This window comes from Mesoplodon mirus, assembly GCF_964341445.2.
Source record: "Mesoplodon mirus genome assembly, chromosome: 12".
NCBI classification, from domain to species: Eukaryota; Metazoa; Chordata; class Mammalia; order Artiodactyla; family Ziphiidae; genus Mesoplodon; species Mesoplodon mirus.
In genome coordinates this window covers 295,820-318,524 of record NC_138988.1, presented here as the reverse complement: position 1 = coordinate 318,524, position 22,705 = coordinate 295,820, and the positions used below count along the sequence as shown (strand labels likewise).

The 22,705-nt window shown below is 59.3% G+C and overlaps 1 protein-coding gene across 2 annotated transcripts in view; it reads right to left on the bottom strand.

Annotated features, from left to right (window-relative positions):
- Window positions 1-22,366, bottom strand: part of ALDH1L1 (aldehyde dehydrogenase 1 family member L1) — a 42,872-nt gene extending 20,506 nt beyond the window's left edge. Inside the window, exons 1-12 of one of the 2 annotated variants that reach the window (XM_082639373.1) lie at window positions 22,191-22,366; window positions 18,712-18,863; window positions 17,077-17,311; window positions 16,160-16,325; window positions 14,425-14,526; window positions 13,586-13,675; window positions 12,376-12,513; window positions 10,345-10,470; window positions 7,668-7,759; window positions 5,075-5,222; window positions 3,661-3,780; window positions 2,477-2,604 (exon numbers count right to left, since the gene is read on the bottom strand). In XM_082639373.1, the coding sequence (XP_082495499.1) occupies window positions 2,477-2,604; window positions 3,661-3,780; window positions 5,075-5,222; window positions 7,668-7,759; window positions 10,345-10,470; window positions 12,376-12,513; window positions 13,586-13,675; window positions 14,425-14,526; window positions 16,160-16,325; window positions 17,077-17,311; window positions 18,712-18,838 (1,472 nt within the window). In that variant the 5' untranslated portion in view covers window positions 18,839-18,863; window positions 22,191-22,366. The remainder of the gene's footprint in view (window positions 1-2,476; window positions 2,605-3,660; window positions 3,781-5,074; window positions 5,223-7,667; window positions 7,760-10,344; window positions 10,471-12,375; window positions 12,514-13,585; window positions 13,676-14,424; window positions 14,527-16,159; window positions 16,326-17,076; window positions 17,312-18,711; window positions 18,864-22,190) is intronic. The other variant, XM_082639374.1, reaches the window with a different exon arrangement.
- Window positions 22,367-22,705: the final 339 nt, after the last annotated feature.

Below are 22,705 nucleotides of genomic sequence, written 5' to 3'. Positions count from 1 at the left end.
GGCACAGACACGCGCCGGGACAGGCGTTCCAGACCGCCCGCCTCTCCCGCGAGCACGGAGACAGCTGGCCTCCTGCTCTCCCCAACCTCCCGCTCCTGCTGGGTGCACGGCCCGCACACAGCCTGGGGCTGCCAAGTGGGACTGGGGACCGAGCGGAAGGGCCCACCGTCACCGCAGAGACAGGGACGCGCCAGGTCACTCTCCGGGTACGAGGGAGAAGGTAAGTCACGTTTTGAGAAAAACTGTAGACCAAACAGTGGAGACAGCGTGTTGTTGGCGTTACCAGGACAAGGGTCCCACCAGCTACGAGGACAGAAGGCCAAAGACATAAATCCATATTAAAGTCAGCATGAGGCGGCCTATGTGTGTCGGCCCCTAGGTTGTCATGTCTCCTGTCTTTTAAGGTGTTTGCAGCCTGAGACACCTTAGCTCAAAAGCCCGCCAACGCCAACTTGTACACATCCAGCTATTTTAAAAATAGCCCAAACGTGCACATTTTTAGCCACTGATAAGTGGATGCGCCCCCCAGGAACCTCACCCGACAGCTGTTACCACCGGTGAGACAGGCTATGCAGTTACAGCCACGGGCCTTCCCAGTCCTCTGACGCAGAGACCCTGGCGTGCGTGCTGCTGGGCGACTTCGCCCGGACACGGGAGCCCCTCTCAGGTCCCTCTCCCCCCGGGAGCGCCCCTGTTCCGCCACTACAGGCTCGGGGGGCCTCCCGCTGCGGGGTGCCGCCGGCTCTCGTGGCCACGTCTTCTTCCTTGGTCAGCCCCCAATCCCTCCATCCGCCATACCTGTGCAAAATGCCACGTGCGTGTGATGTGGCCGTGTCACGAGTCCCTAAGTGTCACCTGAACTGCTTGGGAGGCTGGGGGGCAGCTTGAGTGAGGGTGCCTTCTGCCTGCCAGAGCCTGGTCCCCGCATAGCACCAGGTCGGGGAAGAACGGGCAGGCAGCGCTGGCCTCCTGAAGGTCTGCTGGGTGGGCACCGGGAGGGGGAGACGCTGAGGTGCCAGGCGGCTCAGACCCCCTTCCCCGGCCCCTGAGCGCGGCAGCCCGGGCCACCACCAGACTCTGGGCCGTGGACCCAAGGAAGTGTGCTAGCACAGGGCAGCAGCTTTCCACGGACGCCCGCCCGCTCTGCAGGGTCCATTCCAGCAGCTGGGTACATGGCTCCCCGGCTCCTGGGGGTGTCTGGTGACTTTCTCTGACTCTCCCCCTGGACCCTTCTGCCCAGCTTCTCCCATAACTGCGTGGTGTCTTCCTCCTGTGATGTATCCACGGGGGTCCCACTTCCCTCCATGGACCAGGGAAATCCTGTCTCGCCCCTCTGCGGGGACTGGGAGGGGACTGGGTCACCAGGAGCTGTAGAGCCCTGAGGGGTCTGTCTACACAGCTGCTCGGGGCACCTCCCCCAAGGTCCTTGTGGCCAGTGGGCCTATTGCAACACGTGCCACCACAGGGCAGCAGAGGGTCTTGGGGGAGGGACGCGGTCTGGCTCAGGGCAGCCCACCAGGGTCCCTGCTCTGCCAGGGTTCACAGCTCCGCCAGATCTCTGGGGCCTCAGATCTCCAACCAATGCCTTCCTACAACTGATGGCTCCTGAGATACGGCAGGCTGGGCATGCCCTTGCCCGCCCCAAACCCACCATATCCATTCTGTTTTGCAAATCACTCTGGCCCATCTCTCTGGCTGCCTGTGTGGCGGCTGCCCCGGCATTTCTGGCCTCCGGAGTGGAAACAAAAGGCCTTCGGACAGCAAGGCCACGGCGGGGGCCCTCCCGCTGGGCGACAAGCTGGGACCCGCAGCACGACCTGGCCCCAGCCCGGCTCCCCAGGACCCAGAGAGAAAAACGGGTTCCTGAGGCCAGCTCAGCAGGCTTCCCGACACCACTCGGTTCATCTGCCAGCAGCCCCCTTCTGGAAACACCACCCCGCCTCCTGGGGCACCTGATCGTCCCCAGTGGGACCACCTGGCTCGAGGAGGGCGGGCAGCAGCTCTCCTCCGCGCCTCACCCCCACCCGGGGGTGGGGCGTCCCCGACCCTTCCCTGGACTTCCGACGGGGCCGAGGGTTTAACAGAAGGGGAACGTGAGACAGGAGACTCTGGCAGCCAGAGCCAGGCTGGGCCAGGACGCGCGGGGCCAGGACGACCCGCCGCCCGGCTCCTGGGAGCCCCGCCCGGCAAGCAATTGGTGCCCTTTGGGCCAGCCCAGGAGCAGCTGTTACCCTGCGGAGGCGGCTCCGCTCCGAAGCACACCCTCACTTGGTGCCTCGTCTCCGCCCACACTGTTCCCTCCACCCGGGCACCTCCCCCAGACCCCTCCTCCTCCGACAGTCCCTCCTGCCTCTCAAGCTACTTCCTCTGAGAAGCCTCCCCTGGGCCTCAGGCCGTGGTCACACTGCCCTTCCGGGACCGCGTCCTCCCGTGAGGAAGGCCCGGGACAGGCAGGTGGGTGCGGGCGAGGTCCCACCTGTACAGGAGGCGGCCCCGGTCCCGCGCGCTCATCTTTCCCCACAGCCCGTGCTCAAAGGCGTCCTTCGCAGCAGCCACGGCCTTGTCCACGTCGCTGACCTGGGCCAGGGACACCTGGCAGATGACCTGTGGTGGAATGGAGCCCTGAAGCCCTGCCTGGCCACCTGGGCAGCCATGGAGGCAAAGGTCGGCGGACAGGAGGGCATGGGCAGGGTCTGCACGACGAGGGGAGATGGGGCCTGCAGAAGGGCTGTGTTCCTACGTCCCGAGGGCCTTCCCTCTACTCTCCCACTGACCCCAAGCAGGGCGACGGACTCAGGCTGCAGCCATAAGGCCGAGGGTCAGCTCAGCGTTTGCAAACCGAGAGCAGAGACCCATACATTTAGTGAGGCGCAGGCGGGAGGTTCGCTCCTGAAGTGACATAAGCCAGCCCAACGCCCCTGCAATTCCACGTCCCGAGGGTGCCCACCTCCTGACGGCACAGGCCCCCATACCTCCCGCCACGTGGACGGGGTGGGAGGGCGGAGGCCAGCGCCTCCTTGCTGGTCACCACAGGTAGGCTGTGCGCTCCCTGTCCAAGGCCTTGGCGCCAGGCATATCCACACAGCCTCCTGCCCGGGCTTCCCAAAACTGGCCCCGAGGTTCTGGTGGCAGCGCCTGACTTTCCTGCCTGAGGGCACCTGTCTGGGTCCACACACCCTGCCCGTCACTTTCTTCACCTCCCCTCAGAGGACCATTCTGAGGCCCTGTCTTCTGCGGTGCGCGTCTGTAGGAAGGAGCGTGTGAGCGTGCACAAAAGTGGCAGCGCCGCACGTGTGCACTGAGCACAGCTACAGCCAGGGCGTCCCGACAAACCCAGGAGGTGAGGCGGGCCCTCCCGACGCTGGGGTCATTCTTGAGGTGTGGAGGGGAGGGAACGGCCTCTGCTTCCTCCTTGGGAGGGCTTAACTGTGCCGCAGACCCTCCAGAGTCCTCCATGTCCCCATCACCCTCCCCACCACATCTGCCTCTACGCCGTTCCCGTTCCCGTAGGAAGGGCTGGAGGCTGACTGCAGCGTTTTCCTGCCCCAGCAGAGGCCCCCAGCCGGGACCCAGAGGCCCCCAGACTGGGGAGGGGGAGTAGATGGGAGAGGGGGCATTGGGGGCCTGTGCAGGGCAAGGGGGTGCCAGGCCTGCACTCACACTTCCATCTGTCGGGTTGATGGTCTCATAGGTCTTGGCGCCCTCGGCGTCCACAAACGCGCCTCCAATGAAGAGCTGGTGGGGCATTCGGAGGGTCAGCTTGTTCACGGTCTTTTCCACCTGGGGACGAAGGGCCACAGGCCGGAGCTGCTGTGTGGATTCTTCGCGAACGGCCGTCCTTGATGGGCACGACCCCATCAGAGACACAGGGACCGCTCGCCCTGCCCACCCACCCCCAAATACACAAGCAAGGGCCCGGTTACTCGGTCTCCTCGTCGGATGCAGCCCTGCTGCCCAGGGAGCTGTCGTGTGGGCAGAGGTGGCAGCTGAGTGACAAGAAGACATGGAGGGCCAGACTCCGCAGCTACACTGCCCGGCTGGAGCCCCGGCTCTGCCACTGACCTTGGGCTGGTTGCGTGGCCTCCGCACACGGGAAGCGCCAGTGGGCAGACAGCACTTGCGGCCCCCAGACGTGATGCGGCCCCCGGACGTGATGCGGCCCCCGCTCACCGCCCCTCGGGCCTGCAATCCCACGATGAACGCGGAGCCTCTGGGATGCCGGCCCTCCGTCCGCAGTCATTTGTCCACAACCCTAAGGCCAGCGTGGTGTCCACCCTGGTCACCCATACTTTCTTCATCAGCCCTTGTTCCAAAGCACCAGCCAGACAAACTATCACAAAGCTAATTCCCATAGGAGTTGGTAGTCTACCGAGATACCCCAGGGATGGTTTTTCCACAGTTTCTTTTAAAAATACATTTGTAGTTAGTTACGGCCTCATACTTCACATATACAAGTTGAATGTAGAGGATCATTTGTTTTCCTTATTGGGAGAACATTCCCAATCCCTTTCTCTCTCTCTCTCTCTCTCTTTTGTTTCAACCAACGGAATTTCACACAGGTGACTGGTTGCACAGGTGACGGAAAAGCTGAGAAGCCACGAGTCAAGCCAGAGGTCGACACCAGCAGGAAGCCGCTCCCATTGCTGGGAGGTGGTGGAGCCAGGACTAGGGGCGAGGGTCACCCGGGGGTACAGGATGAGTTGGCAGGGCTGGAAGCCACGCCAGGAAACCCACCAAAGGAGAACGGGGGTGGAGAGAGACGCACACTGTAAAAGTCTCTCCTTAATACCCCGGCTCCTGTCTTGGGACCGAACCTGTTCCCTAGACTGAGTCTTGGACAACAATTTCCTCTGTTGAGTTTGTCCTACCGCCTGGCATCTTTAGGCTATTTGGAATTACCAAGGGAAGCTTGGGTCACTAAAGCTTCTGGACATCCAGGCTTCCCCCAAGTGTCCCTGTGGATCCACAGGTATGGGTACCTGAGGGGTGTGCAGGCCGGGCCCATGTGGTGGGCCCAGGACTCACGTGGTCGATGACACCCAGGCCGGGCCCGCATGGGGGGCCCTGGACTCACGTAGTCGATGACGCACTTGCTCTCCTGGTTGTCCCCTCGCATCTTTCTCACTAACAGCTGGATGAAGTCCCCGAAGGTGGTTGCCATGTAGATGTCTTCATTTTCTAACTCCAGGCCATCACACAGCTCCTTCACTTCCTCAACCAGCCTGGAGGGAAGATGGAAAAGCGAGGGCCTGGAGGAGGGCTGGCAGACCTGCCTGGTTCTAGCGGCAGAGATGGTGGCTCATCTCAGCCCCTGAGGCGTGGGTGTCAGTCTAGAGTTAGGGTTAAAAGCCCAGTCCGTGGATTCAGAGGCTCTGGTTTCAAGTTCTGGCTCCAGCACTTATGAATTTGTGACCTTGGGCAAGTGACCAATTGCTCTGAGCCTAGTTTCTTTGCCTGTAAAATTGGACCAATCGTGGCTCCTCTACTATTTCCTGATGAGTAAATGAGACAATCCACGTGGTAATAATTAATAGAAGATTACTAATAATCATTGAAAGACAGTGTGAAAAGAATGAAAAGACAAGCCACAGATCGGGAGAAAATATTTCCAAATCACATACCTGATAAAAGACTCGGCATCAGAATACGTAAATAATTCTTAAAATCAATTCTAAGAAAAAAATCCAAGTGAAACTAGGCAAAAGATTGACCAAGGCAGAAACGTGGATGGCAAATAAGCATATGAAAAGATGCTCCACATCACTCGTCCATAGGAAATGCAAACCGGCCACAAGGAGATTCGGCTCCGTACTTAGCATATCTCAACTTAAGAGCCCGACCGTACCAACCACTGGCGAGGATGCGGAGCACCTGAACCCCTGTGCCCTGCTGGTGGGACGGTAACACGGTGCTGTGGAAGCCACTGTGCAAAGCACTTTGGCAGTTCCCTAAACGTTAAACATATGCTTCCCGACACTTTTAGGTATTTACCCAAGAGAAATAAAAGCCCATGTACAGACACAAAATGGCAGAGCCAGAAGCTCCAAAAATCTGTCTCTCCACCTAAACAACCAGTGAACAGGCAGGACTTGTCTGAATCAAATGCTTTGGAATTCTCGACTCTCGTTGACACTTGCAGCTTCCAGGGGAGAATGTGGTGACCAGCCGGGGTGTGGCAGTAACTTCCAGCCTTTCCAGCCCCAGGGCAGGAGGCGGCATGGCAGCAGGTCACTCCTGCCCTGGCCTCCTGCAGGCGGAGGTTGGGGGGCAATGAGGACCTCGTCCTCCACACATCTGGGTCGTGGGTTCCAAGTGCTGAGGCTGCTTTTGATTGCTGAGGGGCTGGCCCAAAGGCTGGCCAATCCCATACATGCTTTGCATAGTGTGTATGACCATAGGGATAACAGAAGAGAAACTTCAGTGATTACACACAATAAGGAATACACAGCATGCAAAGAAAAGTTTGGAAAAGTCACAAATGGATGGCTCCAACCCTCAACAAGCAAGATTTAACAACCTCCCCGGAGTGAGAGAATCAGATTCTCAGAACTGACACAGCATTATACTCAAAATGTCCAGTTTGAGCAAAACATTGCAAAACATAAAAGAAACAGGCCCATTTACACAAAAAAAGAATTTGGAAGAAACCATGCCTAGGGATTATTATCAAAGACATTAAATCAACCATCTTAAATGTGTTCAATGACTTAAAGGAAACTAGGAAAATGATTATGAAAAAAATGAGAATATCAAGAAAGAAATAGAAACTATAATAATAAACCAAACAAATTCTCAAGCTGACAGATACAATAACTGAAATGAAACACTCACTAGAGGCTTCAGGAGCACATCCGAACAAGCAGAAGAAAAGGTCGTGAACCTGAAAGTATCCAGTATGAGGAGTATAAAGAAAAAAGAATGAGGGCTTCCCTGGTGGCGCAGTGGTTGAGAGTCCACCTGCCGATGCAGGAGACACGGGTTCGTGCCCCGGTCCGAGAAGATCCCACACGCCGTGGAACAATTAGGCCCGTGAGCCACAAATACTGAGCCAGCGCTCTAGAGCTCGCGAACCACAATTACTGAGACCGTGAGCCACAACTACTAAAGCCCGAAAGCCTAGAGGCCGTGCTCCACGACAACGAGAAGCCCGCGCACCGCAATGAAGAGCAGCCCCCACTCGCCTCAAGTAGAGAAAGCCCGCGTGCGGTAACAAAGACCCAACACAGCCAAAAATAAATAAATAAATATACTTTTTAAAAGTAAATAAAAAAATAAAAGAGCCGCACGTTGTTTGATCTTCCTCCCATGAGGGGTGAGTCTCAGTCCCGCCCCTGCCCTTGAATCTGGGTGGGCTTGTGGCCACTGAGACCAGTCAGGGCAGTGGTCCACACCTGTCTGCTTGCTGGCCTCACGTTTGCAGAGCCGGGAGCCGCCAGCTAGACGTCCAAGTCCCAGCGTGGCCGCTCTGGGGCCAGGACACAGCCTGGGCGGGGGAGGACATGCCCGCCCAGCTGTCCCAGCTCCCGCTGGTCCACTCCTGGTGGGCCCGAGGCCTGCACATGTGAGTCCTTTCTGGATCCCTGACCCACATGGTTTCCTGCCACTCCGTTTTAGGGTGACTCCTGACCCAGAGACACCTGGAACACCACCCCCACTCCAGGCCTTACCTGACGACGTCCACCGACGCGGCCCCCGCCTTGAAGAAGTCAGTGGAGTCTTCCACCTCCAGGACGTTGGGGAGAATCCGTTTCCAGGCACCCTGGAAAACAGGAGTGGTGAGCACACGGCTCCAAGGGCCCGGGCGCAAGCGGCGGCGGTGAGAACAGCCCCGGGTGCCTGCACACTGCCCGGCGCCAGGCTGGCCCGTCCACTCCACTCTCTGATGCTCCCGGGTGCCTCATGGTACTGGGGTGATAGCCTCCCTGGGGAAGCAGGAGCCCAGGCTGCTGTCCACACACCCACCTCACCTTGACCGCAGCTTCGCAGGGGTCCCCACACTGGTCCAGGGGTGGTGGGAGGACGGATGTGCCGGAGCTGCTCCTGAGCCCCGCCCCCCGCCAGCCCCACCTCTGGAGGGTTGCCCGGGGTGGGTGCCCCCGCCTGACACCGTGTGGGGGTGCTGCCACGTGGAAGGGACAGCAAAGTGGGGGGTGGTTCTGTGAGTGAACGGGGCCACCGAGGGGGCTCGGGAGCCCTGGGTCTCATCCTCACAGAGAGGCTGGCTGGCTCTGTGCCCCTCTGTCCCGGGCCTGTGGAGGGCAGTGGTTCCTGCCCCCGGCCTCGTGGACGAGCGTGGACAGGGCACTGAGAGCCGAGTGGGCAGCACAGGAGGGCCATCCTTCGGGTCACGACGGGACACAATGGGACGACTGCTCTCTGGGCAGCTCCCAGCCGGGCCTTTCAGGGCAGGCGCCGGGAGGCCCATACTCAGGCCGGGCTCTAGGCTGTGGCCCAACCGGGACCAGCCCCCAATGACCCCTAGGCTGACCCTGCCTGGCCTCTCTCAGGAGGCTGCCCTGGATTTGCTCCCCACTCCCATCCTCCTGGGGACCATCAGCAGCCGTCCCGAGCCATCCCCGCCCCACACAACTGTGCCTTCTCCCCGGGCCTCCACCCAGGCTCTCACCCTCTGGTGACATGCTTCCTTGAACCCCCAGCTCACACTTAATCCTGGGCATCCTTCAAGGTCAACTGCTAAGTCACCTCTTCCCCCAAACCTTCAGTGACTGCAACGCTCGCTCAGCCTGGGGCCAACAGTCACTGTCGCTGTGTGGGCACTGCACGCCGGCCCTCCTGGGGTGTGTGGAACCCGAGCGGCCGCATGGCCTTGTCCAGGCCCCAGCTCGGCCCCTGACAAGCCGTCAGATGCAGGCAGCCTCCCCTGCCTCGGTCTCCTCATCTGGGCAAGGGGCTGGGGGCGGCCCTGGGAGCATCCCTGGAATGAGGCTGGCAGAGCTCGGGGTGCAGGAGCCCATGCTGCCTCAGAGCCCGTGAGGCCTCTGCTGCACATCTGGAAGTCAGTTTAGAGTAACCCGGACACTCTAGAAGCATCTGCTTTTCTTATGACTGTTGGGCTCATGGCCAGCGGTACTGAGGTGCTAACAGGTGCCACTAAGCTGTTACCTCTTCTGCCACCAGCCTCAGCCATCCCGGTACCACTCAGCCACAAGCTCCAGAAGGCAGTCTGTCCAGCTGGCCCCGTAACCCCAGGGCAGGCTCAGGCCCAGGGCCAGAGCAATTGCTCCAAGAATACTTTTTGAATGAATAGGCTTTTTTTTTTTTTTTTAAATAGACATTCAGAATGTTTAGCCTCCACCTGAGGAGGTGCTCGGTGCCCCCCGGACCGGCAAGCTCCCCCGTCCCCCCTTGCTGGGTCCTGCATCTGCACTGGTCATGAGCACCCAGTGGCCCCGCGGCCACTGCCTGGCCCTCTGTGGCTCCCCAGCTCTCAGGGCCTCGGCATCTGCTGTGCCTGCCGTCTCTCTCCACTCGGGTCTCAGCACAAACCACCTCCCTAGCCAGGGTGGCCTTCCCCTAACTCCCTTCTGCAGCATCCCGGCCTCCAGCCACCTCGTTCCCATCACCGTTACTGCCCTCTGAGCACATCTCCCGTCGGAACTTATTTTATTCCCTTGCCTGGTCGTTCGCCAGCTCTCTTTCCTGTGAGAAGGGACACACGTGACAGCAGAGACACTGCTGACCATCATACTCCTAGCGTCTGCACATGTATCTCAAATAAGCAAACCCACGACCGAATGACTGAACAGCTGAAAATCCATCCAGCGCCCTCTGAGCAACACAGCTAAACACCCTCCAAACCACGCCTTCCAGGGAGAGGGGGGTGGAGCAGAGAGCAGGAGGGCGGTTCTGGGAAGTGGCCAATGCCTGGACTCCAGGTGGGGGGCACACCGGGCCTCCGAGAGGGCAGTGGTGTCCACCAGCACATGGGCGGGGTGGCCTGGAGTCCAGGGCGGCCGATTGTGACACTTATGCTGGTGACCACGTGGGGGTCTCCCTCTCGGGAGGCCTTTCCGGAAGGTTCCGGCGCACATGCCCTACGGCAGGACAACTGGGTCCTTCAGCTATTCTATTTGCCCACTGTTGACAGTGTGTCCCCAGAGGAGTAGGACCCGGCAGCCGAATCCTAGGTCCCAGGGGCACAGGAAGGAGGGGCAAGGGGCATCAGGAAGCCCCGTGGCAGGACAGGACCAACACTGTGCCCGGGGCCAGGACACACGTCCTCAGAGGGTGTGCACAGCCCAACCCCAGGGGGTGCGATTTGCGAAACGCACCTGCTGCGCACGACCTGCCCCGCCAGACGGTAGCCCCGCAGGTGTCTCTTACCCGCACAGCCTCCGCAGTGACCAGGTCCTCCTCCGTCAGCTCGAGGCCCGTGCTGTCAGCCCCCCTGAAGAACTGCGAGGCTGGGATCATCTTGCCATCCTCCAGCTGGATGTTCTTCACCAGCAGCTGCAAAAGGAAGGCTGTTAGGACCCGGGGCTGCCCGAGCGGTGGGCACACGCTTGTCTCCACCCTCCCTGGAGGCAGGCCCGGGAGCCCAGATCAGGCGAGGAGGCCGCTGCCAAAGGGACTCGCTTGAGCTCCTTCCCTGCCATCCACGCCACCATGCTCTCAAGCTCGGAAACCTGTAATGGTTGGGTGACCCTATAAAACTGATGCCTACTCGTTAGACTAAAGTAATTCAAGCACTACCTTGAAAGTCAATGGAGAAAACAACTCATCACCCAAGAGCCCAGCTTCCAGAAACTCCCTAGAAACCTGGCACAGGTCATCAGGTGCCCCTCGGGGCAGAGAAGCAGGTGAGCTCACGGCAGAGACCGCGTCTGTCGGGTAACACTAGTCTATGAAAACGACACCTTCTGCACACACCGGACGGAACCAGAGCCAGGTTCCCAGCTGACTGCCCACCCCTGCTGTCTTCCAAAGATGCTCTTCTGGAGCTTTCTGGAGCTAAAGCCTAGCCAGGCCCCAGCTGGAAGTTCCTGAAAGACGCTCAACCAAGGGTCTCCGCGAAGGCTGCTCCTTTACCTTGCTGGCCTCACGGATTCAGGGTGGACTTGGCCCAACCCCCCCGCTTCCTCCGCCTGCCCCCAGTGGTCTACGCCTGCGCCCTTCTCACTGGCCGCTGTTGGTGGCTAAGCACGGTCATGGTCATGCAGAGAAGCCCAGGGGCTATGCCTCGCTGCCTCTCACCCTTCCCGGTGGGGGCGGAAACCCAGGCCTGAGTGCCATGAGGATGCGGGGGCACAGTCGGCAGAAGCAATTCACAGCGCACAGCCTGCCCGGGGGGCAGAAGGAGGCTGTGCGGCTCCAGAGCCTGTACCTTGGCTGAGTGTTTGCCTCTGCCCTAGCCGCTTCCCTCGGTAACTCACAAGCACTAGAACTCTTGTTTCAGATCTGCTTTGGGAACATGATCCGAGACAGATAAGGAGCCTCTGAAGGCATCAACCACGAATACCTGAAACACCCAATCACTGCAGATTGCGGGCAGCCTCGGGCCAGTGGGGTGGGCACCTAGCGTGAGCTCACGCCAGTCCGAGGAAAGCTGCCCCACACCCACCTGGCCTGTATGTGCCACTGCTACCAAGCGATCAACATCCACAGTGTTTGCTGAAATTCCCAGAAGTGCTCAAAGACCCCTGCCTGTCCTCCTCCTTCTCTGCCCCTGGTACCTTAAGGCCCAGATTTGCCCACCGCTGCGTGGGTGAGCACTAAGGCAGAGTATCACGGCTGAACGGTGGGCCTCAGAGCCAGAGAGCTAGGGCTGGACCCCCAGCTCTGCCACAGACTAGCCTGGGTGAAGATGGGCAGGTGATTTAATCTCTTTGCTTCAGTTTTCTACTCGGTAAAATGGGTATAGTACTGATACATGTCTCATACGGTTGTTAGGAAAACTAAATTAAATCATCCAGCTGTTTTTGAACAGTGCCTGGCATGCAGGCATGCTATAAATATTTAGTTGCATAAATCGTAGCTGTCACTCTGAGCTGCACTCCTCTAAGGTGAGTCAGAGCACGTTATGTGCCTGGTGTGGCTTCCTTGTTCAAAGAGAAGGAAACTGAGGCAAAGAGGTCCAGTGACCATGCCCTGGGCACCCAGACTCCAGGTCCGGGCTCCCCAGAGAGGGCCTCCCGAACTCTGACACCCACCCAGGGCACCCAGCTTAGGTGGGGGCACCTGGGCAGGAAGAGCCCAGGGCCAGCGTTCCCGGGACAGGGGAGAAGTATGCCGGCCCAGCAGTCAAGGGGCTTCCCTCCTGGAGCCCGGGGTCTCCCTGTGGGGCCCGAGCCCCCGGACAGGCGTGTGTGGCCTCGAGCCTACAGTACGGACAGGGACCCACAGCAGCAACGTTACCATTCGGTCGTCATTCCCGAAGAGGATGAGTCCCGCTCCGGTGACCACCCCCGGCCGGTGGGCTCCTGGGATGAGCAAAGTTTCTCCCTCGGGCACCAGGCCTTCAGTGCTCAGCGTCGAGCTGAAAAACGTCAGCTTCTGTTGAGGACAGGAAAAGCAGAAGGTGCTGGATGAGAGAGGCCCACAGTGGTGGGCCAGGAGGGGCTGGGGGGGGCTGGGAAATCATGGGGTGGGGGTGAGGGTCAGGGCACAAATGGGGGCACAGACGAGACCTGGAGAAGGCACTGAGGCCTCGGAGGGGCCCTACGTCACCGCACACTGGCCCGTGACCTCCGACCCTGGGGACAGACAGCGGCAGGAGGTCTGCTGCAGCGTCGCTGAGTGAGGGTGCTGCCTGGGGACACCACCAAGCCCTGGCTACTGTGCAGAGGGTCTGGTGGTGGCGCAGGCGGCCTGTGAGCAGGGGTTGGGACAGCCAGGGGCTTCGTGGAGGGCAGGGCTGCCCTCGACGCGGCTCAGCCAAAGGGCCCCACCCCCGGGGCAAAGGCAAGTCAGGGCTGGGCCTGGGGTCTCTAAGAGCTGCTCAGATCAAACACAAATGCAGACCAGCCTTCAGAAGTCCCTGAGCAGAGCTTAATTTAGCTTATTTTGCAAGTTGGTCAAGACCAACTTGGCCTTAGTCACGTCTTGCTTGTGTCTCTGAAAGTTGTAAGCAAAATGTGAACTGTTCCTCAAAATGGATATGAGGTAACCATTAGCCAAATCCCTATCGTTTGAGGAAATTCTTGTTATAACCAGTCACCGCCTCCTCAATTCACAAGCTCATCAACAGACCGCGTGTGGTCTGAGGGCTCCCGGTTCCGGAACTGTCTTTTCTGTGTGTGCACAATAAACTAACTGAGCAGTACTTCGCCGATTCATCGGTTTTACTTCTGCTATTTCGGAACTTTTGACAGCCCGGGTCTGAGAGTCGAACAGCCAGCACAGCTCGACCCCAGAGCTGCCGCTGGGCCTGGCGGCCTTGCTCTGTGCCAGACCCTCTCCTTCAGCCGCGGGTCCTGAGGGAGAGGCCGAGGGGCCCGGGGGCACCTGGCTGGGGTTGGGGGTCTGGGCAGTGGCTATGTACCGTTTAGTTCAGCCACATTCTGATAGCTGTGCAGCCGGGGGACACACACGGAGCACAGCCCATCCCAGCCACGCAGGGACACACCTGCCCACAGGCCTCCGTCCAGGCGCCCGGCACCTTGTCGTTCCCGCGGATCCAGTTATGAATGGCCTCTGCTGGCTGCTCCCAGTTGATCTGCGGGGCAGGACGTGTGTGCTCAGTGGTCTCTCCCCTCTCCCTGACCATCTGGGCAACACCTCTGGCCTCCCCTCCTGCCCTGATGACCCTGACACTGCGTGGAGCCCTGGGCACAGGCTGGGAAGTCTGGCTTCCTCTCGACTCCAGTCCGAGGCCCAGAGCTGGGCTGGGCCTCCCCCTGGCAACCCGGATCTGGGTGCGCGTGGACCCTCAGTCTTCCACGGGATGGGAACTCCAGGATGGCTTGGGGGAGACAGTGTTCTGTGGTCAAGGTGGCCAAGGCCCTACACAAAGGGCAGGCCTGTCCCATCCCGTCCCTCCCCACCTGGCGGCCTCTCCTCACTCACAGGGCTCACACAGATCCCGACAGAGCACCCCGCGAGCCCTGAGCACAACTACAGCCCATGGGCCCACCTAGGCTCCCGACCTGTGACAGCCCCAAGGAAATGAATTCCCTCTGGTGTCTCATCTCAGACATGAGGACCCAGCACCACAGCTGGTTTTTACACCCTCCCCGCTCACCAGCTCTTCTCCCTGAGGGCCCCGCCTACCTCTTCCTAAGGAAGAACCGGGAAGAACCCAAACAGACGCTGTTCCCTGCCTGTCCAGGTGCCACTCGAGCCTAGCTCCTGCTTCCTGCACTGGGGCTGCTCTTTCTTCTGGCCTTAAACAGGTACGTCCTGGCTGCCCATTTTCCAAAGCCCGGGCACAGGCAGGCTTTGGGTGGGCAGGGCCCTGGCACTCACCTGGGCTGTTTCCTTCTTCTGAATCCCCTCGTAGGTGGCGCCGTCCTCAGGCTGAGGGAACCTGGGGGCTCTGCCCTCAGCGATCAGCTTCACGGCCTGAACCTGGGGATACACGGGTTGGTTGGGTGTCCCCAACATCAGGGCCCCCCAACTCCCAGACCCTGGGTTCACACTGAGTCTGGACCAGGCCACTCACTGAACAGACCCACCTGGCACCACGTGGGCACGTGACGGGCACCCACGGAATGGGTGCTGTAGGGACAGGTAAAATTAGCTCGAATCTACTTCCAGTCTGAGCAATGAGCGCAAGACCCCGCCCTCTCTCCCACACAAGGCCCTAGAAGATCATGTAAGCTAAAGCCCTCTACGGTGTAACACACACCAACGTCCACGTTTTTGTCTAAAACCTTCTGTGTCTCTTAGGGAGAATGGCTCCTGGACTGCGTGATGGGTTTGGAGGTCCCTAATAAGCTAAGCAGGAAGCAGTTTCTCTGCTCCAGGAAAGAGGAAGGTTGTGGAGAAGAAGTCAGGGAGGTCGGGGAGGAGAGCCAAGGCGCTGGGCCCGGAGGGAGGGAAGGTGGTGGTGGGAGCCCCCGGAGACCCGAGGCTGAGAAGCCAGGAGAACTCAGAAGCGCCTAAGGCAGGACTGCCCAGGGGGAACTTCCGTGGTAATGGATGTGTTCCACGTCAGCCCCGGGTGGTTTCTGGGGACCTGAAATGTAGCCAGCGAGCCTGATGACCTTGGTATTTAGCTACAAGTCATTTAAATTAATTTAATAACCACCCGTGACTAGCAGCTGCCCACTGGACGCCACCCTGAAGGACACTCTTGGTTGTTTTCTGTAGGATGAACAAGATGACCCTTTCCTGCCTCTCACATCAAAGCTCCAGCAGGTCTCCCTGCTCACTCCTGTGAACAGATGGATACAAGGCCGCACAATGGGGCCCAGGGCTGGGGGCGCAGCCACTGTTGTGCTATGGAGATGTCCCCATCTGACTCCTGTCCTGGCCGGCCTCCCCTGCTGGACACACCACCTCTACGGGGCCTGCACAACCAGCTCTGACATCAGCCTTTTGGGTCGGCCCTCCTCCTCCTGCGGGAATTCAGTGCAGTCACCACAGCTGGGCCAGCCTTGGCCAGAAGCCCCCAAGACCGGAGCATGTGACAGAGGCTGCCAATCAGAGCGCTCCCCCATGCCGGCCAGTGATTGGTTTGGGGTTATCCCATGACCTAAATCGGCCAATCAGAGTCTCCTCTGATTTTTTATTCATCAATTCTAGGGGAAAGAGGGTTTCTCTTCCCCTAGAATCAAGAGGTGTAAAACTTGAGCCACCAGTGACTACTTTTCCTCCCATTTAAGGGCAACCTGAGGATGAAGCTAATCAAACGGAGGAAAGTAGAATCAGGGTGAAGAAATAGAAAGACAGAATCCTGTGACAGGCCTTAAGCCTCTGGATTCAGCCAGGCTTGATGGCATCCTGGCCTGGAGTCTTCTATCTTAAACGAGCCAAAAATGTCCCTTTTTGGCTAAAGCTTGTTGAGTTGTTCTGACAGTTGTAAGCAAGAGTCCCGCCTACACAATATTGTATGTCCTAATCCTGCCTCTGAAACCCTGAAATGAGCATTCTCCCCCTCCAGAATCCTGGCCCGCTCAGGGCAGCAGGCTGGAGCTGGGCGGGGCACGGTGGGGTGGGGTGGGGGTGCCAGCAGGGGAGGCCCTGGGGGCAGCCTTACCATCCCTTTAACGCCTTCGGGGAAGAGGAAGCGGCTGTACAGCGTGCTCACAGTGTCGTCCGGGAGTATCTCACACTCCTTCTGGAGCAGAAGGTCCCCGGTGTCCAGACCATCGTCTGCCCAGAAGATGGTAAACCCCCCCTTCTTGTCTCCATGGATGAGGGTCCTAGGCAGCAGAGAAGTGGAACCTGGGTCCGGACGGAAGGACCACGGAGAAGGAGGCCCTGGGGGCTGCCCCTGTGACCGACGCCGCCCTGCAGCGCACACCCCCATCTCCCCAGGGGAGGACTGAAGAAGGAAAATGGTGTTTACTGATGCCCACTGTGTGCCAGGTATTGTGGTGCTTAAAGCCTTAATGCCTCGTGTAACTTTATACTGTCCACTGGTGTAACAGCATCGGATGCCCCTTTTACAGATAAGGAGACTGAGGCCCAGAGAAGGGAGGAGACGTGACTGGAGGTCAAGGAGCCTGAATCCTAACCCGCTCTCTTTTCCAGCTCAGACATCTCCCCTTTCTGACTGCTCCTCTGAACGGCTCCACCCTCCACATACATACATCACCTCTCGTCTCAGACTATCTTGTTCAGGTGATTCTTTCCTCCATCTCTCTTTCCAAGTGGGGGGCTGCTGAGAGCACCAGTAGCCGGTGGGGGTCAGAGCAGGCCTCAGGGAGCCCCTCAGCCCACCCTGCCCTGGCAACCCTGCTGCCAGACGGGAACGCTTTGTGGTTCACTGTGGGAATGCAGGGCACACGGCGCTGCCTGACCCCAGTTCTTGCTCAGGGATCGCGCTGCGATCCACTGCGTGGACGCGTCTGGCAGGCACCGCGTGACGCCTGCTCCTCAGCCGCAGGGAAGAGCTCTGGGCTGAGGGACGGGGATGATTCAGGCAGGTGGGATGTCTGGGCCCTGTCTCACCAGTTGATGGCCGAGGCCCCCCGGTGCCGGGGGAGCAGACTCGGGTGGTAGATGATGGAGCCGTGGCGGGGGGCGCTGATGATCTCCATGGGGATGAACTGGCTGCAGAAGGGTAGTACGTTGAGCTCGGCTCCCAGGGCCTGGTACGTCGCCACCACGTTGGGCAGAGCCTGTCCCCTTGCCCGCCAGCGGGGGAACTTGAACACTGGCACTCCATCCTTGTCGGCCTCCAGGCCTGTGGGGCGGCGGATGAGAAACTGCTCCCCACTGCTGCACCCACTGCGACTCGGCACCTCTGCCTGCCCCACAGGGTGGCTCCCGCACCTCCTCCCCAAGCCTGTCCCCCCAACCTCCCCCGCTGCCCAGCTGGGCTGCTCTGGGCAGCCCAGAGGGGACGGCGCCGGCCAAGGCCCAGGTCTCAGGAGCTGCTGTACCAGGACTGACCTCTGCTGACCGCCTCCCTCTCCCAGACGCCTGCCTGACCCCTGGCCTCTTTAGCTGCCTGGAGCAGGGTGCCCTCCCCGCGGGTCTGACGTGCAGTCTGCAAGTCCCCAAGTTCTAGAATGCAGCTTCCTGCCTGCCCCTGCAGTCACCAGCCGCTTCCTCCGAGCTCCCCTCTGCCTGCCCCTCAGCCCGTCCAGCACTTCCCAGCCCTCGGTTCTCTGGTACACACCTGGCTGATGTGTGGCCCTGGCTGACCTGACCCACTATCGGTTCCTCTGCCTCTGGGCCCTGGGTTCAGGGACGCGGGTCAACATGAGCAGACCAGACCATGCTTGCAAAAGTTGTCCCCACTGTGACCAGGACATGTGCTGGACATCTGAGGTCAGGTCAAGAAGCAGCCCCAGCCAGGCTCAGAGCTGCTGTCAGGGGTCCCTGAGTGGCTACGGGCAGGACTCAGACTGTGCTACGGGTTGTGGTGGGCTCAGATCTGGAGCCGAGGCCTGGCTGGCATGGGGGCAGCCTGCACTCTCCATCTGGGGAGACCGTCTATTCCTAATGCACTAAGCCCTGGGGCCTGGCAGCCCCGCGAGGCCCCTTTCCTCGTCCGTCCGGACCCACATTCTGAAGCCATCAGGCCTGAGAAGGACCCAGGAGGGGCCTGAAGGTCTGTTCGTCAAGCTGAGGGCCCTGCTTCCTGTTGCACTGCTGAGATGCCCTCGGGAACTTGTTAGAAATGTGACTCCCAGGCCCCTCCCATCCCTCTGAGCAGAGACTCCGGCAGGCCGGGGGCAGTGTCGGGGCCTCAGCGCTCTGCTCAACAGGTGCCCCCCGAGACGCGGTGCAGGGCACGCTCACATCTGAGAACGTTGGCCGTGGTGGCTCCTGCCTGGGGGCCTTTTCAGAGCATGGGTGCTGCAGTCGGCGGGGAGCCCAGAGTGGTCAGACTGAAGGGTCCTGGGAGCAGGCCAGGCTTCTCCACGGCCCTTCTCCAGGACACAAGCCCCACCCCGCAGTCCACTTGGTTCCAGAAAAGCCCAGCGGCCCACTGGCACCTGAGCAGGACCCGGGGTGGACCATGAGTGGCCGCTTCTGTCCGGGGAAGCCCACAACCCCACACAAGACCCCGCAGACTCTGCTCCCACCACTGCCCAGGGGGCACCCCCTCTCCGTGCTCCTGGGCCATGCACTCACCCAGGGGGTCCGCCTTCCCATCCTTGTCCGGCACAGTGAACACGCCCATGATCTCGTGACCCTCCTCCCTCAGGCGGCGGTAAACTTCCTGGCCGAAGAGGCTCTGTCCGATCACTGCGATCTTCATGGCAGCGGGGCCGGGGCGGGAGTGCCTGGGAAAGGAATACGACCTCGGCGTCAGACAGCACTTGTGGGCCAAGGGGGCAGCCCACCCACCCCCGCCCCAAGCCCTCAGCCCCGCTCTGGGCTCCCTGGGCCGCCGGCCACTGCGGGGAGGCGGCCGCATGAGGAATGAAGGAAGAGGTTCTGAACGGCGGGCCTGTAGATGCCGCAGCGTGTCGCAGGCGAGCGCAGCCTCGGGGACTCCTCCCGGGAACCTCCAACACCGCACGGGGCGCTGTGTGTGGTGTCTTCCCAGGCGTATCTGAGCATGTTTCTGTAACTAACCAGTCCTGTGACCTCGGTCAAGTCACAGCGGCTTCAGTTTCCTCACTTGTTGATGAGAAAGATGCTCCTCAAATGCTTCCAGCCTGCAGGCCAGGCTCTCCCTGGGCAGGAAGCAGCAATGGGCCTGGACTTCGGCTGCATAGAGACAGATGCCCAGGGGACGGGCAGAGGACAGAAGGTGGGGTGGGCGGTGCGACAGCTGCCACCGGGCTGCGTGGGAAGACGCGCGGCTGGACCAAAGTTTGCTCGTTCATTCACCATGCTCGTATCCGTAAAACCTATTATCTAGTTGATAGGTTTCTTTAAAGTATCTATCTACAAAAATATACATTTTATTGAAGTATTACATGCTTCGGACATACAGAAAAGTGTACACACCGTAAGTATGTAGCTCAATGAATTTTCACAAACTGAACACACCAGTATAATCGGTGCTCAGATGAAGAAACACTCCAGAAACCCATTTAGATAACAGAGAGGTAGGACATGGGTGCACCCCATTTACACACATGGAATCACACTGCGTGATGCTCTGTGGGTCGTTTCCCCTCAGCACTGTCCATGTCGCTGTGCTGTGTCCATTCTCATTGCTCCACAGTTTCCCTGTGAGTGTAAATAAATACGCTCATGTATCCATCCTACTGCGGGTGGACATTCCAGTAGTTTCCAGCTTGAAGCTATTACCAAGACGGATGTGATACAGATTCTGGCACATGGTTCTTACTGAATACAAGAACACACTTCCGTTGGGTGTGTACCTGGGAGTGGAATTCCTGGGTCCCAGGTGTGAAAATGTTCAGGCTTACCAGCCTCTGCCAGTTTTCCAAAGTGGTTTTGCCAATTTCCATGTGCTTTGCATTGCAGCCTCCTCTCTGTTCATTTTACTATCCTGCTGACAGGGACTGGAGCTATCCTGCTGGGTTTCATTGGCAATTCCCTGATGGCTGATGAAGGTGAGCACCTTTTCCTACGTTTATCAGCCACTTGGATTTCTTTCTGTCTGTTTTTTCCACTGGGTGATCTTTTCCTTACTGATTTTGTAGGAGGTTTTTGTTTGCTTCGTATTGTTTCATTTTATTTTTAAATAATCTAGACTATGAGTCCTTTGTCAGATATATTTATGAAAAACATCTTCTCCAGTTCTGTGGCTGGACTCTTTACTCTGTGGTGCCTTTTGATGAACACAATTTCTTAAACTCAGTATAGTACACTGCATCAAAATCTCCCTTTATGCTTAGTGGGCTTTCTATTCTGTTTAAGAAATCTTTGCTTCCTCCAAGTTCCTAGAGATGTTCTCTTCGCCTTCTAAAATCTTTATTGTTTGACAGAGGCGCAAAGGCAACACAGTGGAGCAAAGACGGTCTTTTCAACAAATGATGCTGGAACGACTGGATGTCCAGATGCAAAAGATGAATCTAGACACAAATCTTACACACTTCACAAAAGTTAACTCAGAGTGCACCACAAACGTAAATGTAAGATGCAAAAGCATAAAACTCCTAGAAGATAGCACAGGAGAAAACCTAGATGACTTTGAGTATCCAGTGACTTTTTAGATACAACACCAAAGGCACGATTCAAGAAAGAAAAAGATAAGCTGGACGTCATCAAGATTAAAAAGTCTGCAAGAGACACTGTCAAATGAATGAGGATGGGGGTCCTGTGTGTGTGTGGTGTGTGTGTGTATGTGGTGTGTGTGTGTGGTGTGTATGGTGTGTGTGTGGTGTGTGTGATATGTGTGTGAGGGTGGTGTGTACGTGGTATGTGTGGCGGGTGTGTGTGTGGCATGTGTATGGTGTATGGTACATGTATGTGGTATGTCTGCGTGTGTGGTGTGTATGGTGTGTGTGTGGTACGTATGTATGTGCCTGTGTATACTGGCAGAGAAAAAGCCTGGAAGGACTCACACAGAAATATTAAAAGTCACCAGGTAGGGTTTGGGGGTTTGGAAGTCTTTTGATGATGGTAATTCTCTTTTTCTTTCCATAATGTTTTATTTTTATTTTTATTTTTTTATTGAGCGTATATGACTTGTGGAAGAATAAAGGGGACAAAGAAGATCCCTTTGGAAGCAGGGAGGCAGGGTCAGGGAAGCCACCTGTGGAGCTGGCGGGACAGGAGCCCTGGGCAGCCTACCTTGGGCTTTGGCACCAGTTAAGTCAGATGGGGGAGGCGCAGAGCCCACGAGGGCCTCCCGCCAGGTTGGCGCCCTCAGTGCCCTCCTCCCGGGGACGCTGTGGGGCTGAGGTGGCACCAGGGGGACCGTCGGGCTCCCGAGGCCCCCCGCCCCAGCCCAGCGGCCAGACCTTGCCCGGGGGTGGGGGTGGCCCCCTGCTCCGAGCACACTGAATTCTGTCTCCGGTACCTGAGGGAGATTCCGCCTCCCCTAGGCCGGTGGCAGGTGAGGGGCCTGGACAGATGCGCCAAGGGCCCGGGCTCTGAGTACACGCAGCTAGTGCAACCCCCAAACCAGGTCGTGGGGCGGGGCTGGGGTTCTGGGGTCCCAGCTCCCCCTCCCCGCCTCCTCCCCCGGCGCAAGAAGGACGGGCGGCACGGGCGGGGGCGGGGGCAGGGCTGGAGCTCTCCAATCACAAGAGGTCCTCGTTCCCGGCCCCCAAATCTGGCCAATCAGGGGGACCATTCCCCATCCCGAAAATGGGGTGAGGGTCTTGGTCGGGGGGCGGGGGGCAGGCGGCGCAGCGGGGCAGGACCATCTAGTCACCTTCGGTTCGTCTCTTTCCCTCTCCGGCCTCAGTTTCCTTTTCTGCAAGCGGGGCTGATCACGCCCCCCCAGGCCGCCCCCCAACCCACGCCACCGCCGCGCGATCCTCCACAGGCCCTGCCCCGCACCGCGGTCCTGTAGCCAGAGGACCCCCCGCCAGGCTGGAGCCTCGGCTGCCCCCAGGGGAACCCTGACTCGCGTCCCCGCGGCCAGGCTCGCGCGCCCCCAGGCGCCTCCGCCCAGAGCCCCCGGAGCCCCCGGAGCCGCGAGCGGGGGCGGCCTCCCTCCCTGGGGCGCCGAGGAGCGGGACTCACCACGTACGGGAGGAGCGCAGGCGTCGCTGGCCAGAACGGACCTCTGAGTCCGGGTCCGGGCAGGAGACAGCGTTGGCGCTGGCGCGGCCTGGGCGGTGGGGAGGTGGGGCCGGCCCCTGCCAGTCCCGGAGCCCCGGCCAAGGCCAGAGCCCGGGAGGGGAGGGGCCGGGGCGGGCGGAAAGTCCCGCCGGGTGGGGTGGGGAGCGCGCTCCCGGGCTGCGACCCCTCCCGGCTTCACAGGGCTTTGCAAAGGCCCCGTGGTTGTGAGCACCCGCAAGCTGACGGGATACGGGGAAAGTGGCCGGGCAGGTAACTTTACTCACTGGCTCAGGAACTCTCCACGTGCTGTCAAGGTCTTGCTCCGGGAAACCCACGCGTACTTCAGGAGGCTCCTACTTCAACGTCACATCTTAAGGGAAGCTTTCCCTAACCACACCCCCGCTAGGAAAGGCCCCCTCGTCACATGACCACAGAAGGGCTTCAGTGCTCCTTCAGGCATCCTCTCAGCCGC